We start from the raw sequence: 19,270 nt of genomic DNA on the forward strand, positions 1-19,270 counted from the left end.
TGGCCAATGGCTGGTTGGCCAGTGTGTGAACAGAGTGCTGGATTAGATGGACCCTTGTTCTGATCCAGCATGGTACTTTTCATGTTCTTATGTAGGGTTTGGTTTGCTAATGGGGCACCTATGGGCACCTCTCTTGGTGTCCAACAGATTCCCTGCCACTTCTGGCTTTTATTTTATTTCTTAAGATTTTTAAATTAAAATAATTGGGAGGCCGAGACACTAGAAAGTGAATTGCGGTCCTCCACCTCTTTTTGGTGTTTAGAAGAGTGATTTTGAGTTTTGGAAGTCAGAACCCACTACTGCCTTATACTTAGATTCTTGGACAAGTTATTTTTCTTTGGGTCTCATTAGTTTGCCTTCTGGGAAATGAGTGCCCTGGCAAAGCTCTCATGGCAGCCATCTTGTGACAGCACCCATGACACTCTCTTAACATTCCAAATGGCTGGCTGGGGAATGCTGGGTGGTTTGTTTTGGGGAGAGGGGGTTGATCTAAGAAGGCATAGGATTGTGCTCTTAGTATAACCTAGACAATGGTGTGTTGGACTGAGACCTAGATCCACATTTCACATCAGCCATGAAACTTGTTGAGTAGCAAGTTGGCGATTCTGTAAGTCTGGAATACCAAGTAGGAACCTGTGAAGCTTCACAGGGGATTGGGGTGAGTGTCTGAATTAAAAGTTGAAACATTCCCTCCTTCCTTTAGCTTTTCAACGGAGCCCAGTTCCCCCTCCCTCTTGATCCTTTTGCTTGGCCAGGTGGCAGCTTTACTTTCCTGCTGGAGTAATTTTGGGATTTGGGTGGCATTGGGCTCAAGCATGCCCATGTCCTTTGAGCCCAGTCCTCTCTGTTCCCATGGGCAAGGGCTAGTGCCCAAAAAGGTGAAAAGAAGGGAGAAACAGGCTCTTAGGTTGCAAAGGATTTATTGATACAAAGCCCGACACGTTTTGGCCTGTGTCTTTTCAGAGACCTTCTTCTGGGGGTTGTCAGAAGAAGTCTGCAGATTTTCCTCTAACACTAGGCTGCGTCATCTGATACTCATTGTATCAGATGACGAGTATCAGATGACAAGTATCAGATGATGCAGCCTAGTATTAGAGGAAAATCTGCAGACTTCTTCTGACAACCCCCTGAAGAAGGCCTTTGAAAAGGCACAGGCCGAAATGCGTTGGGCTTTGTATCAATAAATCCTTTGGGCTTTGTATCAATACATCCTTTGCATCCTGAGAACCTGTTTCTCTCTTCTTTTCACCTGACTTAGATGCTTTCCACCTCTGGTTTTTAGTGCCCAAAAGCCACTCTCTGCTACCATGGACTGAAACACCATTTGGTGGCAGGCGGGAAGAGGACTCCTTCTCGTCGCTTGCTATTTTTCACCAGTTATATAGACGGAACACTTCTCTTAACCCTCCTGATTTCCACCCACCCACCCAGCCCTGCCATTTTGGCACACTCCTACTCCACATGCAGCCCTCCCACTTTCAATTTATATTTGAAATGCAAAGGGTAGGCTCAGAGGAACATTGCATTCAGAATTGTCAAGTGCTCTGCAGTCCTGCCTACATGTTCTGTGCTGCTAAGTCTCACTGAAACGGCACAGAAACAGCTTAATTGTTATAGCTATATATATATGCAGTATTTTTGTTATAATGCTGTCTGCGGCAGGTGTGCAGCCAAGCACAAAATACAACCTTGTCGATATTTTTTCCTTAACGGTACTCTCGTGCCACCCCATCACTGACACACCCTGTCCTCTTTTCTCAACGCTGCTTTTTGAAATAATAATAATAATAATAATAATAATAATAATAATAATAATAATAATTTATTTATTTGTTACCCGCCTCTCCCTCTGGATCGAGGCGGGGTACAACACAAATACAAACACCATAAAATACATATCATTGATTAAAACATATAAAACTAATACATTATTAAAAGCAGCACATTATTAAAAGGTATCTTAAAATTCAACTGTCTAGGCCTGCTGGAAGAGATCAGTCTTTATGGCTTTCTTAAATTCCAGAAGACTGTTAAGTTGACGAATCTCTCCCGGCAGGCCGTTCCACAGTCTGGGAGTGGCAGAAGAGGAGGTCCTCTGGGGAATGGTTACCAGCCTTGTTTTTGTTGATTGGAGTAAGTTCTTCCTAGAGGACCTGAGTGTGTGGGGCGGATTGTACAGGAGAAGGCGATCCCGCAGGTAACCTGGACCCAAACCATGCAACCTGTAACTTGGATCCAAACCATGAGTTTGTTTCCGGCAGTCATCTTCGGTTCTTACTGTAGAGTGCTGCAAGAAATACTTTCCCCGTTCATTTCCTGTAGGATGGAGGCATGTGCCATTTCTCATGGCCAGGGAGGGCGTGCTATTTCTGTGCCACTTTTCCTTTGCCAGACCTAAAAATGGGATCCACAGGGGTACTTTGTGAGTGTATAAAAATATTTTAAAATGGAAGAGCAAAAGGTCATATATAAAAAACATTTTGGGGTTGTTTTTGTTTGACATAAATGCACATTTGGCCATACATGGAAAGGTCCATTGTTTGTTTATTTATTTATTTAATTTATTTATTTATAAGGATGTGATAGGTGGGAGCTCAGCCAATCACTTCGTTCTGCCGTGGAAGATACGCCCACATGTCAAAAGGCGATTTAACTCCCCTGACGACACATCAGTTTAACGCGGTGCACATGTCGTGTTAAATCGCAACTGTAAATATGCGCATTGTCGAGTTAAAAACTCGGCGCTGCTGCGACTGGACGGCAGTGTCATGTGTCCTAAAATGCGAATCTGCGCATTTACTTCAGTGTATAGAGCCCGTGTAGATGTGCCCCAGGTTGAAATGCTTTAAACATTTAGGAAAAGTGCTATAAAGATACTGCTTATGATTATTATTTGAAGACTCTCCATTTTCTTCTGCTGCCCCTTACGCCTGGAACGCTCTTCCAGAACATTTGAGAACTACAAGTTCAAACGCAGCTTTTCAAGCTCAACTAAAAACTTTTCTTTTTCCTAAAGCTTTTAAAACTTGATGTTGTGCAGACTTTATACTGTTAGTTTTACCCTACCCTGTGCCTGCTTACCCTACCCTGTGCCTGTTGGCATTCTCTTCCCCTCCTTATTGTTTCATTATGATTTTATTAGAATGTAAGCCTATGCGGCAGAGTCTTGCTATTTACTGTTTTACTCTGTACAGCACCATGTACATTGATGGTGCTATATAAATAAATAAATAAATAAATAAATAAATAATAATAATAATAATAATAATCTCTCTCTTTTGCTGTGTTCTAGGCCCATTTACCCTTTGCCGTGATTGGCAGCACAGAGGAAGTCAAGATAGGAAACAAAATGATGAAGGCCCGCCAGTATCCCTGGGGGACGGTGCAAGGTAAGTAACAGGGCTGGTTATGGTGCCTCATTCTACCCAGTTGTGGGTGTGTGACCTGAGTGAGAGCAGGGTTGCAATTCACGGGCCCTTGTTCTCTGCCATATTAGCTAGGCCTCACCTTATTGAGCAGAAGCTCGGAGGACGGCAAAAGGGAGAGGGCCTTTTCAGTGGTGGCCCCCCAATTATGGAACGATCTCCCTGATGAGGCTCGCCTGGTGGCAACATTGTTATCTTTTCAGTGCCATGTCAAGACTTTTCTTTTCTCTCAGGCATTTAACAGCATATATTGAGTTTTAACTGATGTCAGAATTAGCTTTGGCCTGGCTGAGAGTTTAAAAATTGTTTTAAATGTTAGCTGTTTTTATGGTTTTCAATTTTGTATATTGATTTTTAATGTTAAGTCTTTTAATCTTTGTAAACCACCCAGAGAGCTTCAGCTATGGGGTGGTATATAAATGTAATAAATACTAATAATAACAATAATAATAATAATTCCCCAACCTGGCTCCCTCCAGATGTGTCGGACTGCAACTCCCATCATTCCCAGGCAGCTGTAGTTTCACGTTAACTAAGGGGAGGTACAATTCTCTCCTCCTTAACTGTGAGAGGAGCTCAGTGACCTGGTTCACACAACATGGTAAACCACCATGGGTAAATTCACACTCGGGGCCGTCATGCTGTGTGTCATCTGTCATTCTGCATACACAAGCCGCAGTGGGGAGGTTGAAGTGGCACCATGGCTTGTTGCGTTGTGCAATCCTGGCGAGGGTGGGCTGCTGCCATTGTCTGCAAACCACCCACAGACCCATGGCCTGTTTTTTGTTACGATGTGCAAAAAGCCCCAGGATAATGTTGTGTAGAGCCACCTGCCTTAAAGTGGCCCTTGGTTTTCTCCTTCCTTTTGCCACATGAACCCTGACAGTGGAAAATGAAGCGCACTGTGACTTTGTAAAACTCAGAGAAATGCTGATCCGTGTCAACATGGAGGATCTCCGCGAGCAGACCCACACGCGCCATTATGAGCTGTACCGGCGATGTAAACTGGAAGAAATGGGATTTAAGGACACTGATCCAGATAGCAAGCCATTCAGGTATTGAATATGGGTTGGGTAGAAATGGCTGGAAAGGAAAAACATCTTGACGTAGAACACGAGTGTTGAACCTCTTTCAGCCTGAGCACCAAGTTCCATTTGGGAGAAACTCTCGGGGGTGGGTGGGTGATGGGGGGGGGTGGCTTAAGGCAAAAGGGGGCAAGGGCAAATTTACCAGTGTATTATAGCTTAAAGCTCTTATTGCCAGTAAGTTAGCCTTAGGAGAGGCATTTTAACTTTTTAGATTTGTGTGTGTGTGTGTGTGTGGGGGAACTGCACAGAAAAATACCACAAGATCAGTGGTCTGGAAAAAGGGGGTGGGACCATGGTTGTTTGGGGAACTGCAGGGGGGCTGATTGAGAGCCCAGGCGAAACGAATTTAGCCCACGTGCCTGAAGTTCTGCACCCTTGATGTAGAAAATAATTAAAGAAAAACATCGGCACTTAGTTAAATGGCCAGAAAACAGTGTAATCCACTGAATTTTGAACTTTTTGAAGTGGTGTGTGTCTGGACACACGGTGTGTGTGTGTGTGTGTGAAATATCTAAGCTTATGTCTTTGTAGCTTTAGTGGAGTGTTTGGAGACATACATGAACAGTGTGTGGAAAAAAGTTCAAAATCTTCTATACCATGCACTCTTCCCTGCCCTCCGCAGCTCTTGATCCATCAACATTCCTACTTCCTTTATTTTTTCTTCTACATAACCTCAATTCTTTCTAAAACAAAAATTTTAAAATCTCCAAATGGTATGAGTCTCCAGATTATTGAAACAGCATAAATTACACATGCTAAACATCCATTGATAATTTTCCTTTCTGAGCACACAATGTAAATTTTCCTTGCAAGAGATTTGAGATCGATCTATCTATCTATCTATCTATCTATCTATCTATCTATCTATCTATCTATCTTATTTATATATAAAAATCAACCTGAATTTCCCATACTTTAGATTTCAGTTTTTGTCTTCAACGTTGAGGACTAGAAACTTGCAACATTTATTATTTAATGAAAACCCAGGTTCCATGCAGGCGATTAATTAGAGGTCCTGTTTCATATAGTTCAGCATAATCACAGCAATGTAGATTTGTAGACTCTCAAGTCATTAGTAGTTTGCATGCACTGAATTCGATCCCTACTCCTTTCCCTTCTAAATCTTGTTTTGCCACCCCCTCTCCCACTTTGTCACGCTAGCTTACAAGAAACATATGAGGCCAAACGGAACGAGTTCCTGGGAGAGCTGCAGAAAAAGGAAGAGGAGATGCGGCAAATGTTTGTCCAGAGAGTCAAGGAGAAAGAAGCGGAGCTGAAAGAGGCTGAAAAAGAGGTGAATGTGATATCCGTTTATCTGTTGTGTTATCAGATTTTGGCTCAAATTGGGAGTGTTGTTCAGGTTAAATATTACAGAGAGCTGTTGTGACAATGTTCCTGAGATGCAGGAATATGGTAATTTGGATTGCCAGGATTCGATCATTTTTGTCTGTCTCTTCTGCCAAGACTCTTGTTCATGCATTGGTTATTTCTCGGTTGGACTACTGCAACCTTCTTCTCACTGGCCTTCCTTCTTCTCACATCAATCCGTTGGTTTCTGTTCACCACTCTGCTGCTAAGATCATCTTCTTGGCTCGCCGCTCTGACCATGTTACTCCACTTCTGAAATCTCTTCATTGTCTTCCAAGTCACTTCAGAATCCAATATAAACTTCTGTTGACGTACAAAGCTTTTCACTGTCTAGCTCCTTCCTATCTCTCCTCTCTCATCTCACACTATCGCCCCGCTCGTGCTCTTCGCTCCTCTGATGCCATGTTTCTCACCTGCCCAAGGGTCTCTACTTCCCTTGCTCGGCTTCGTCCATTTTCTTCCGCTGCCCCTTACGCCTGGAACGCTCTTCCAGAACATTTGAGAACTACAAGTTCAATCGCAGCTTTTAAAGCTCAGCTAAAAACTTTTCTTTTTCCTAAAGCTTTTAAACCTTGATTTTGCTCTGACTTTATACTGTTAGTTTTACCCTACCCTGTGCCTGTTTGGTGCATTCTCTTCCCCTCCTTATTGTTTTATTATGATTTTATTAGAATGTAAGCCTATGCGGCAGGGTCTTGCTATTTACTGTTTTACTCATCAATGTACATTGATGGCGCTATATAAATAAATAATAATAATAATAATAATAATAATAATAACATTAGTATATGTCTACATTTTTTAAAAAATATATCTCTCTTTAAAAATTAGCATTTCCATTTGCGAGTTCACTCCTTCAGCACAGCAAGGTTGCTCTTGTTTAAAGCCAACAACTGAAAGCTCTTCAGCATAATGAGCACCAGGTATTTTGGTAATCTCCCCAAGCAAGGAACGCAGGGGCAGTCTCCTACAAGACTATCACCTGATTCACCGCAACAAACAACCAAGGGTTTGTTAACCATGGGTTGTTTAGGAACACATCTCCTGGAGGAGAAGACGATCAATGGCTACTAGCCCTGATGGCTCTGTGCTACCTCCAGTATCCGAGGCAGTAAGGCTGTGTGCACCAGTTGCTGGGGGACATGGGTGGGAGGGTGCTGTTGCACCATGTCCTGCTTTGTTGGTCCCTGGTCAATAGGTGGTTGGCCACTGTGTGAACAGAGCACTAGACTAGATGGACCCTTGGTCTGATCCAGCATGGCACGTCTCATGTTCTTATGTTCTTACATGGGAGTGAGCGAGTGTTCTGGCTCCTGACTGCTCATCCGCCTCTGGTGCTCTAAACAACCCAGTGATACCCCATCTCTGGATTATATTCTGTGATACGTGAACCCAGATCTCTTGAGGGGCAGGAGCAACCCAGAGTTTGAACTCATGGTTTGTTCTTGAGTTAAACTGGGTTGTTTCTTTCTCAACAACCCAGAGTTCCAGGTTCACATGTCATGGAGAACAACCCAGGAATGGAGCATCTCTGGGTTATTTAGCGCAGCGGAAGCTGGTGAGCAGTTGGGAGCCAGCTTGCACCCATACACTCCCAAACAAACCATGGTTTGTTAACTGTCGGTTGTTCGCTGCATGCAAACCAAGGCCACAGCTAGACCTAAGGTTTATCCTGGGATCCTCCAGGGTTCGCCCCTGCCTGAGCACTGGATCCCCCTGTGTGTCACCTAGATGAACAGGTTTGACCCCTGGATGATCCAGGGATAAACCTTAGGTCTAGCTATGGCCTAAGTCTATCCCTCACTGTCAATATGTGGTGTTCTCAGTGATCTCTAACTTGTTTTGCACAGAAACAATTAAGCAAAGGAAGAATCAAGTAGCATTATTAGTTTATTTGAGGAGATGGGGGGGACTCCATCTCCCTTGCATCAGACAATTGGGGAAATCGCGCTTAAGAAGGAGGGGAATATTTGTCCGCTCTTGCAATGTCATATTGCACTGGCAGTGTCACCTCCTGGTTTTCAAACTTCCTTTATGCTGGAAACCCTTTTCCCATGGCTTTGTTTCTGAGGACACCCGTCCAGAGGGCAGAGAATTTGGTGGCATATTTCTGGGTGTGCAATCACTTCATGCAGCGTGCTTGTTGCAGGATTATTGGACCTCACTGTCACCTTGCACAAACTTGAGAGTCTATCCTAGATGCTCCCCTGCAATGGCACATTTCATACGAAGGCTGGTATTAGTGGACAAGCTGCTCAGGGGGACGTCCACCATCAGTGAGCTCCTCATTAAGGAACCCCAAGGTTCCCCAAAACCCAACCTTGAAAACTCTTACCCTATGCCTAGCATATGGTCCTAGCGCTGTTGCATCTTTTTGCTCTTATTCCAGTTGCACGAAAAATTTGATCGCCTGAAGAAGCTGCATCAGGACGAAAAGAAGAAAGTGGAGGACAAGAAGAAATTCCTGGACGATGAAGTCAATGCATTTAAGCAGAGGAAGACGGCGGCCGAATTGCTGCAGTCTCAAGCTCAGCAGGCAGGAGGATCGCAAACCCTGAAAAGGGAAAAGGAGAGAAAAAAGTAAGTTGGCTTCACTGGGTGGCATTTTGAGACATGGTTTTCTCCACCACCACTCTCCCTTTATTATTCTCTGGATGCAAAAGTAGGTTTGTCTTGGATGTCTGAAGTCCTCTGCTGAGGCTGTTTCTTGACTGCATTTACCGTAATGGCTTGAAACAGCTGAGAGAGAGAGAGAGAGAGAGACACGACTGTGTTCTCCCTCGAAGGGTTGTTTATTTATTTATTACATTTATATCCCGCTTTTTTTCCTCCAAGGAACCCAAGGCGGCGTACATAATAATCCTCCTCTCCATGTTAACCTCACAACAACAACCCTGTGAGGTAGGTTGGGCTGAGAGTCTTTGACTGGCCCAAAGTCACCCAATGGGTTTCCATGGCCAAGTGGGGACTAGAACCCGGATCTCCCGACTCCCAGTCCAACACCTTAGCCACTACACCACACTGGTTGTTGCAGGTTTGCCAGAAGTCCACTGCTTCCTGTGTTAGCAGTCTTTGGCCCTGCCAGAATTCATGCTGGTAAAAGCTAGACAAAACTTGCCTGGGCCAAATCCTGGCATCAGTTTTTAAAGCGAGTTGCGCTCAGTTTCAATGCAGTCCTTCATTTTCACTTCTGTTTCTGTTTTCACTCTTAATTGCCAATGTCAGGCATACCGGAGTATAGAACAGACATGTAGGGACAGAGTGACACCTCTATTTGCCTGAATGGTTCTGGTCAATGTCAGGCTTCAACTTAGTACTGGAGGTTTAAGCTTAGTAATGTCACCTCAGTCCAGAGCTTGAATTAGGGAGGCAAAGGTTGGAGACCTTTAATGAAATCCGGCAGGCCCTCTCCCTGACTCCCTCCAATTTTAGCCAAATCAAGACCCTCTGTAATGTTCTAACTCAGCGGGCCATCGCAAAAGATAAAGAGGCAGTGTCTCCTCCCTCTGCCATAAGTTGAACTTTGCTCAAGTCTTCACGTCTTGTGTTTAAAGCATCTGCCCATTAATTGGCCCTCCTAGAAGCCTTCGTTTTGCTTAATTCAGTTTTTAAGAAAAAAGTTAAAATCAAGATTTTTATCCCCCCTTTTATTCTTGTTTTGATACACCAAAATGCCTTCCTCTTCCTTGGTTTTAATTTGTATGCTGTTTTTACAGTTAAGCCTGCTCTTTGCTGCATGGTGCATGAAAGAATATTGTGCTGGTAAGCTTTGACTAAATGAAATAGCCATTGCAGTGGGAACCCCACAGGGTGCTTTGTGCAAAAAACAAAACTCCGCCACAGCAACTCTGAACGTGCAATTGGGCCCTCTTGCATATCCAACAATCCCAGCAGACAATTATGCACCTTTGCTGCTTTCTCTCAATGTGTGACTCTCTAGTCCCTTCCTCCAGCATGAACATCCACCAAAGGTTTCTTAGAAGTTCTTCTGATATGTGCCCAGCTACTTACTCATTCTTTGGCTGGACAAAGTTCCTTCAGCAGCGTAAGTAGCTCAGGTGCATGACAGATTTCCTCTTCTAACTGGGGAGGGATGGGTTAAAAAGACGATTGGCGCTGTGGTATTGGATGAAGCCTGTGTTGCTGGCCCTTCTGGGACTTGTTCCAGGGACGGCGTCAAGGGTAGGCATGGTTGGGCACCTGCCAAAGGCCCACACCCTAGCATGGGCCCACTGGCAAGGACCCCCTGGACCACCACCACCTCCTCCTCCTCCTCCTCCTCCTCCTCCTCACTATTGCGCTCTGCTTGTTCACTTGCCTCTTGGTATGGCCCAGACAACAGTGATAGTGAGGAGAAGCAGTAGATGCCACTGCCTATTTGCACACTTTGCCTGTGTAGCAGTGATGAGCAAGTGGAGGAGGAGGAGGAGGAGCTGGTGACAATTGTGGGAAGGTAGATGCACTGAGGGAGAGACATCTGCCATGGGGAACTTTCTCAAGGGCCATCAGAAACCCGGAACTGGCAGTTTTCCCCACCACCCCTGGTTTAAAAAATTAGTTGCTGACCCACGGTAGCCTAACCTGCCACCAACCAATCCACCTGCAAGAAAGGTGCATTCCGGTGATGTTCAGGTTGGCATCTGGTTTGACTCAAAGCTGCCTGCCTTTCATGCTCATGTTTTCCCCTGAATGGGCCTGATAATATAATTCAAATGGGACTTCTTCTGGGTTGCAGATCAATAAGACCGCAGAACGAAAGAGAGGGATTTGAGAATGAGGAAAGGAAAACAATGGTTTGCCCTTCAAGGCTTGGATTGTGAAAAATAAGCTCAAACAATGGCAGTGTTTATATGAGGCCCGAGAACATTTTCAAGGGTTGGAAGGGAGTAAACATCGTGGGCTCTTGTTATAGCTCTGGATTGCTTTTGGCAGGCTGCCATATGCAACACTGTGGCATGCTGGTCCGTGGCTCCAAGAGGCCCTCTTTTTTGTTCCTAAGACAGTTTGCAAACATGGCCTTTCTGAATGGGGCATCTGTCCTGGTCCTTGCGAAGCGCAGTAACCAAATAACTTGTCCAACAATTCACAAACACTCCCAGTAATGATTTGGTCTGAGAAGCCTTGCATGGCTTGCCTGTTTTTTCTGGGTCACAAACAATTTGCATCTAAGTGAACTACCCTGCTGCAATCTGCTGAAAACTGAAAGGCTGTATTCATAGCGCTGTGTGTTCAAGCATGTTTAAGTAAAATTAAAAGCCAAACTAACATTATTTTTCTCCCTCCTATAAATTAGAGACCCCAGGGGGAGGCAACCCGCAACCCAAAGACTACATGGGAATACCAGGGGGGTTCTTTGGTGCTGCTCAGTACTTTTCTTTTGTAGCATCTCGGGAATCTCAGCTGAAAATTTTCTTCTTAAAGTTTCTAGTCCCTTTGACAACATAATGATTATATGTATGAGCTTAATGTCTCAGGCACTAGAAAAAAGGCAGATAAATATTGATCCAGATTTATTGTTGGTTGTTGCTTTAAGCTATTCCACCTCCACCACCACCCCCACTTAATATCATTATTGGACATCTAAGGTATCACAGATACAATATGTTCATCTTCAGTAGTGTGGTGCCAGTGGGGCTTGTGCAAATCATACGCTAATTGCATGTGACATCCATACAATAACCTTTGTCTCTCATGATGTATTGCCGTTGTGCTCCTTGATCCAAAATGTGTTGCCCATCCCTGTTTCATGCCATATTTATCTTATTAACTTACTATTCATCTAGAAAAGCATTAATCCTTTTTTGTTGTTGTTTTGTTTTCAGTTCAGGTTTCCTGTAGATCCTAGCCTTTTGCTCCAGAAACGACCACCCCACATTTTGAGTTAACATGCAGCCCACCCCTCTACCTGTTTTGCCCATTTCCTTCTCAGTGCGCCCTCTTGCTCTGTTTTGACACGTTTGCTAAATACACAAAGAGGCTGGACTCACTTGACTGTTTTGGCGAAGAACTCTGCAGACTTTTCTGTGGAGCTGATGAGAGAGGTTCTGAGTACTTGTTTGTCTATCTTAGTCTACTGACCGGAGGTTTGCGGGTGTAATGCCCTTAAGATGTTCTGTGTCATGAATGCATGGGTGGGTAGGCGCATGCATGATAAGACTTACTGATGCATGTTTGCTTACTGATTGCACCGTGATGCCTAAGCCCTGTCATGGATTATCTAGGGAAACCAACAATGTTTCTGCTTAAAAAGTTCTCCCCCTCCCCCTTGCTTGTTTAAAGAGGTTTATAGGATTCTTCTTGATGGGAATCTTTTTGTTTATTGCATTTACGTTTTGACCTGCACTTTGACTGTTACAAAACGCACCATAAAGGCCACCTGCAGCCTTTCCCAACCTCTGGTGCCCTTCAGATGTGTTGGCCCACAACTCCCACCATCCCATGCTGGCTGGGAATGATGAGAGTTGTGGTCCAACACATTTGGAGGGCACTAGGTTGTGTGAAGGCTGGGGCTGATGCAAAAACAAGGATGTGAAAGGGGCAGTTAGCACAGAGGAACATCAGAATGACCGAGGAAGTCAGGGCTCTTTTATCCTATTTATGACTTTTGGATTGCTGGTCACTCTTTCGTTTCAACTGGTGTGATGTGCAGATAGTGATGCTCCTGCTCCTGTTGAATACTTGCTCTGATTTAATGAGCCCTTGCAGGCGTAGGGCCTCCAATGTCCGCATACACCATCCCCTACCTATAAGAACTTCCTGAATCACTGACTGACACAATAGTCAGCAGTGGGCTAAATAGTCAATGGTGGGTTAAATAGTCAACGGTTGGTTATTGTGTCATCTGTCCTGACTTCTTCACACTACAAAATTGCCAACGCTGTGCAGAGATGATAATTTGAACAACCGGTGGTTATCATGTCGTGTCGTGCGCCGTTGACTATTTCGTCACACTCAGTTGGTTATTTTCGGGGACTACAGAGTCCCCTGGCAAGAGTGGCCACAGCAGCGGCTGCCACTCTAGTCCAGCTGGCAGAACTCGCAATGGCTGATGGGATACCAGCGGGAGGACTGAAGGGGGAGAGAGGGTGGGGGATGTAGCAATCAAACACTCCGTTGACTAATAGTTAACTCAACACTGGCCTTAATGCACACCACGGTTGATTATAATCATGTTGTGCAGGGAGTACCCCTTCAATAATCAACCGTGGAGTTGACTATTAACCCACCATTGACTATTGTGTGGTCCGAACGCAACCACTGTGTTAGAGCAGTCCATGGCCCCACTCAGCAATAAAATCCCCAGCCCCAGAAGAAATCAGTTGCCTCTGTAACAGGTGTCTTGGGTTATATCCCCCCCCCCCGGCCAAACAAACATGCACAGCCCTTTTATCCTTAATAGGATCTTAGACAAACAAGTACATTTAGAATGGGAGCATTAGTCTTGGATTACAACGTACTTTTTAGAAGTGGAATCATTGCACTGAAATCGTTCTGAATTGCTATTCCCCACCCCAAATGTATTGGCATATACATCTCTGTGTTGCCTTGTTAAAGTCTATATTTTTGATGGGAAAGCTTTTTTTTTTCTTTTTTAAATAAACTTCTTTCAGACAATAATTGGTTAATCCTTTGTTTCTGTTTCTCCCCCCTTCTTTTTTTTTGCCCTTCTTTTACAGTAACCCATGGCTGTGTACTGAGTAATTTCCTTTGAGTACACTGAGCTGGAATTGGACCTTCACTTATTTAATACGCTTCTGTTCAGCCATGGCCTTCTCATGATGCTTCCACCAATGATAAATCTAGATTCATATTCTTCGTAATCAGTATCTGATTTTTCCTTAAATTATTATTTTTTGGCTGTATAATGGTGTGTGTGCCTTGTAAACCGTGCAGAAGAACAGTATTGGTTTTTGGTTTTTTGCACACTGCAGAATGTCTTTAGGATACCATCCTAGGCCAGCCTTGTAAATAAGCCCATAATAGTTACTAGCTTGCAAAAACTATTACTAGCCTCCTGGAATCTGGCGGAGGAATAGGGATAGGGAACACTGGCCCTTGGTTGGAATAAAAAAAGGGGGGCATGCATTCTCAGGCAGCCTGCTTAGTTTCTATGCTGGATGCAGAGGAGGGACTGAAGTACCCCATTCCTTTTCCTGCCAGCCTACGCATTCGCCTGCCTTAATTCCTTGTCTCCCATGGCTACCAGGAAGAACTTAAATACAAGGCTGTCCTAGGCTCAGTTATGCAGCAGTGGTGAATTCCCTACACGCAATTGCCTCCAGGTAAAGAAAGGGTGGAACTAGAAAGTAAGAGCAGCTTTTCTCAACTGGCTCACTCCCAGTATTTTGGATTGCAACTCCCAGAATCCCCAGAGCTAAAGTAGGGTCTGTCTGCTGCCACACGAACCTTCTGAGGCCGTTCTCCAGGGGATCCTACTATCTGAGGTTAAGCAGGTGACAATCAGGGAGAGGGCCTTTTTGGTTGTGGCACCTCTCTCTAACCCCCTAGGAATATATTTGGAAAGCTGTGCACAGGAACGTTTGCCAGGTGCAGAATTCTAATGTCATTTCTATGCCAGGTGAAGTCCCTTGAATTTGGCCAGGTGTGTTAAAGCCTGTAAGCTCTGTTTCTAGTGCCACTGGAATTTTTACCAATCGTAGTGTTTATTTCTTTTGGATTTGTTTTTTTTTATTTTTAATTTGTAAACCGCCCTGGAAGGGCAGAATATTGAACTTAAAAACAAAAAACACACACTAAACAGTGGACTGTGATAACCACAGGACTGCTGTTGCCATTTGATGCAGGGCAAGAAAACTCTTGTCAGTAAGATGTCAGGACATGGGGTGAGTTTTGCTCCATGTTAGCGTGGGAGGAAAAGTCCGGCACGAGGCTCATGTACTTGTCAGTAATTCCTCATTTCCAATAAACTGTAGCTCCATCAGAGGCTACATTGGGATTGAAGGAAGGGCTATGATCATACTGGCTCCAAGAATTGCCACCAAGGTTATAGGGCAGGTTGGTGGGCGGACTTCAGGCCTGCAGGATGTACTCTCTTCATTTCAGCAGAATAACTTAATGAGGCAGCGTGCCCAAACCCCATCCCCTCCCTAGTTGTGGGGCGTAAGCCTTAATTCATGCATGTGCCAGATGGCGGCATTGAAAAGGCCCAGTGGATGCCGGCACCAGAACCTCTCTGCCGCCACACCAATAACCTCCCATGAAAGCCAGAACCAGTCACCCTTTTTTAGAGGAGGGTAAATACCAAGAATAGTGTCCCTATGACAAGTCTCTCCAATCTTTTAGGGTTTGGAAGGCATATTTGGAATTTTGAGAGTGCCTTGCAAAGAGGCAGACAACTGAAGAGGTGATCCTGGGCCAATCCCCTTCATATTATTTTAATTTTTTCAACCTCCAATGAATAAAATGTCAATTCTTACTTGCCAGTATGGTTTTTAGATGTTTACTTTTTTACTGGCAAAAAGACCATGCTGACTGTGACCGGCGGGTATTGTTTTTGTTCTGTTTTAAAAGACAACACCACTACCTTAGTTAAATGTTGGAGTGGCGAGAACAAGTAAACTAACTAAATGTTGCTTGTACATTGGATTCCGTTCTTATATGCGGTAATGAATAATTGTTATATGCTTTTGTTTCCCTTGATTCTTTGCTGATCACACCACCTGGAAAAGCAGGTATACTGGAACTTCAGGTGGTTAGCTCATTCTGGTGTGTTCCTCAGCAGATGGGTATTTAGAAAAACAAGAATGTTGTTCACAAACAACTATATTTATGGGTCTATGGAAGAGGCAGGGCCTCCACAATTTTAGTTTAGATCAGTTTTTTTTTAACAAGTTAGTGTTTTAGTTCATTTCTTTATAGATTTGCAAATGACCTCTTAGAATATATTTTTGAAAAGACTTCCTATCTCGAATGGTCACACACAGGAGTTGCAAAGGGCTCTTTATCCCTAGTACAGTTGTGGATTCAAACTCTCTTTGGGTGGAAAAAATATATTCCAGATTCACCAAATGTTTAAAGAGATTTTAAATGCAACAAAGAGGAAGGGTGTAATTATAACAAAAGTTCCAAACCTAGGTGCTCATGCCTCTTCCTGGTAGTTCAGCTAGATGGACGTACGTAAAGCCTCAAAATCCAGAGTACCTTTAATACTGAATTTCTTCGATTGTAAGATGCCATCGATTGTAAGATGCACACTAATTTCAGTACCACCAACAGGAAAAAAAACCCTAAGACACACCCGCGATTCTAAGACGCACCCCATTTTTAGAGATGTTTATATGGGGGAAAAAGTGCATCTTACCATCGAAGAAATAGGGTAATACCAACTGGTTCCCTGATTTGTTACAAAAAGAAAGCACGCCTCTCCCAAGTGGATGTTGGCAGGCAGAACGGATCCATGGGACACAACCCACTAGGTTGTTCTCTCATGCTAGACCCATTGAAATGAACAAGAGCTGCATCCATTTATGTTATTCCATTTTTATTCTTTCCACCCAAAAGCCCAAGATGTGTGTGTGTTGTTTTATTTTCACAACAACCTGGTAAAGTAGGTTAGTCAATAACCAAAGCCAGTATGCAGTTCAGAAAGGGGAGAGGGGGATTGTTTTTATTCCTTCCATCATGGAACTTAGAATCATAGAATAGTAGGGTTGGAAGGGGCCTATAAGGCCATTGAGTCCAACCCCCTGCTCAACACAGGACTCTACCTTAAAGCATCCCTGACAGATGGTTGTCCAGCTGCCTCTTGAATGCCTCTAGTGTGGGAGAGCCCACAACCTCCCTAGGTAACTGGTTCCATTGTTGTACTGCTCTAACAGTCAGGAAGTTTTTCCTGATGTCCAGCTGGAATCTGGCTTCCTGTAACTTGAACCCATTATTCCGTGTCCTGCCCTCTGGGAAGATGGAGAAGAGATCCTGGCCCTCCTCTGTGTGACAACCTTTCAAGTATTTGAAGGGTGCTATCATGTCTCCCCTAAATCTTCTCTTCTCCAGGCTAAACATGCCCAGTTCTTTCAGTCTCTCTTCATAGGGCTTTGTTTCCAGACTTTCATGGAACTTCCAACTTCAGTATGCCTATGAATTCCAGGTGTTGGGGGCCAAAAACTAGGGGGCTGTTTTAACAATGCTCCTCTTGTGTTTTTTCTTACCATCTTCTGAATGTTTGCACTGATCTGAAAAAAATAACTTTTTTTTTAAAAAAAATTGTGCTTGCGTGAATTTTGTTACAGTGTGGTTGCATCCATAATTCTACAATAATATGTGTTGCTTTCAAATATTTAATGTGTTTGATCTCTCCTGATGCATCAATGCTGCTCTGTTTGAGACCTTAACAGCTGCACAAGTATTGATCAATTCATGTCTCCTCTCACTCGATTTAGTTGTGTCCTGTGATCTGTTTTCTGCTTTTTCTTTGAATGCGCTCCCCCACCCCTGACGCTGGCTTTTTAATTGATGATCTCTGTTTTTTTCTTTTTCCCTTTCTCTCCCCCTCTCTCTCTTTTTCTCTCTAGTTTTTTCTAATCTGTCTCCACCTGCTGCATTATGTCTGAGGGAGAAGATTTCCACTTGAGGAAACGTATAGGGATACCCACCCTGCTCGGGAGAGGGAGGGGGGAGGAATGAGTAAGTCTTCAGATATTTGGAAAGACTGGCTTTTGTTTATTTTCCCATTTTTCTGATGTGCATGGGGGGGTGTTTTAAAGCTGAGGCATCTAGCGGTTTATGCAACAAGACGGGGAAAATATCAGAACGACAAGCATCTGCGTATCGGTTAAAAGGTTCAAGAAGCAACCAAAAGATGGTGGACAAATTAACAACGTAGCCAAACGACGTTGAGACAGGAGTTTTGGTTTTTTAAAAACACACACACACAAATATTTCCTTCCTCTTTTGCCTCAATATAATTACGATGGGTGTTTTTAAAGTATCTGTGGAAAAATTGTGCTACTTCATTGGTTTGCGCGGATTAAAAAACAAACCTGTTTTATGCAATGAACAGCAAACAGAAAAACAAGTGACTTTGCTACCTCTGAGGAATATTTAATTTTAACACTGAAGTAAAGGGCAGTGGGGAAAGGGTAAGGGGAGGGGAAAGTATATTTTTCATTGGGATCATAGATAACCTCTGCCATTTCAATAAAAAGTAATCTGCTCAATTGAGTAATGTTTCTGTTACAAAACTCCCACTAAATTTATTGCAGACCAGTGCGCCGTGGTGGCTGAGAGCGAGCTGTGATCTAGAAAGCATACATATTCTTCTCTCAGCTTCAGTTGCCTGCCTCTCCCAGTCTAGGAATAACCATACTGGCCCATCTTATAGGGATGTTCTAAAGAGTAACGTGATAAAACACATGAAGCGCTTGGAGCACTTGGCGAGGGCGGGGTGGGGGAAGAAGCATTGTATAAAGACTAAGTATTATTACTGTAGTAAATTTAATCCCACAACTTCAACCCTCCCTGAAATCATCCTGGGTTGCAAAAATGACTTTTCTGTTATCAATATCAAGATTGTGGAGAAACTTGTCAGTAATTGGTCATTTTGTTTTCAAAGATATCGCACATGTTACTGCCCTTAAAAATGCATTTTCTGACCACTTTTGGAACTTTTTTGGAACGTTCACTGCATGGGGGTCTGTTTCCCAGAACTTTGTTCTCCTTGTCTCTTTCTCTCTTTCGCCGTCTCTTTTTTTAAACACTTATTTTTGTTTCTTTACAAACAAGAATTGTGATTTGACAGCTGCACTCAGTATCTCTTTACATGACCCACACGAAAGAACCAGCACTGTTGAGCTTGATACCTTTCTAATGTTGTCAATTTTCAATAAAAAGTGACCCTCCCAAAACTTGGTGTTCCCTGGTGATTATGTTTCTGCAATCTCTAAAATAAATTGTGTACACTAATGTGCTTTGTCATTCTTTCGTTTTATATCATTACATGGTACTTTTGAAACATGAATACAGACAAACATGAGTATACATACTATCAATCCACATTGTATGTCAAACAATATTTGGGCAGTAATTTTAATCGATCGGCCAGGTTAGTTGATTAACCCCCCTTTTTAATTGACTGAAATGGCATCCCAGGGAATCTGCCAATACACACACACACACACACACACACACACACACACACACACACACACAGAGAGAGAATCATAGAATAGTTGAACTGGAAGAGGCCTATAAGGCCATCAAGTCCAACCCCCTATTCAATGCAGGAATCCACCTTAAAGCATCCCTGACAGATGGATGTCCAGCTGCCTCTTGAATGCCTCTAGTGTGGGAGAGCCCACAACCTCCCTAGGTCATTGGTTCCATTGTTGTACTGCTCTAACAGGAAGTTTTTCCTAATGTCCAGCTGGAATC

General features: G+C 43.6%; 1 protein-coding gene across 5 annotated transcripts in view; it reads left to right on the top strand.

The window, feature by feature from the left end:
• Positions 1-18,796, top strand: part of SEPTIN6 (septin 6) — a 53,734-nt gene extending 34,938 nt beyond the window's left edge. The window contains exons 6-11 of one of the 5 annotated variants that reach the window (XM_063142029.1): positions 3,293-3,389; positions 4,312-4,480; positions 5,675-5,807; positions 8,271-8,461; positions 9,598-9,643; positions 11,704-11,727. In XM_063142029.1, coding sequence (XP_062998099.1) covers positions 3,293-3,389; positions 4,312-4,480; positions 5,675-5,807; positions 8,271-8,461; positions 9,598-9,601 — 594 coding nt within the window. In that variant the 3' untranslated portion in view covers positions 9,602-9,643; positions 11,704-11,727. The other 4 variants (XM_063142025.1, XM_063142026.1, XM_063142027.1 and 1 more) reach the window with 4 other exon arrangements.
• The last annotated feature ends 474 nt before the right edge of the window (positions 18,797-19,270 follow it).

Source organism: Elgaria multicarinata, chromosome 15, assembly GCF_023053635.1.
Source record: "Elgaria multicarinata webbii isolate HBS135686 ecotype San Diego chromosome 15, rElgMul1.1.pri, whole genome shotgun sequence".
Lineage (NCBI taxonomy): Eukaryota > Metazoa > Chordata > Lepidosauria > Squamata > Anguidae > Elgaria > Elgaria multicarinata.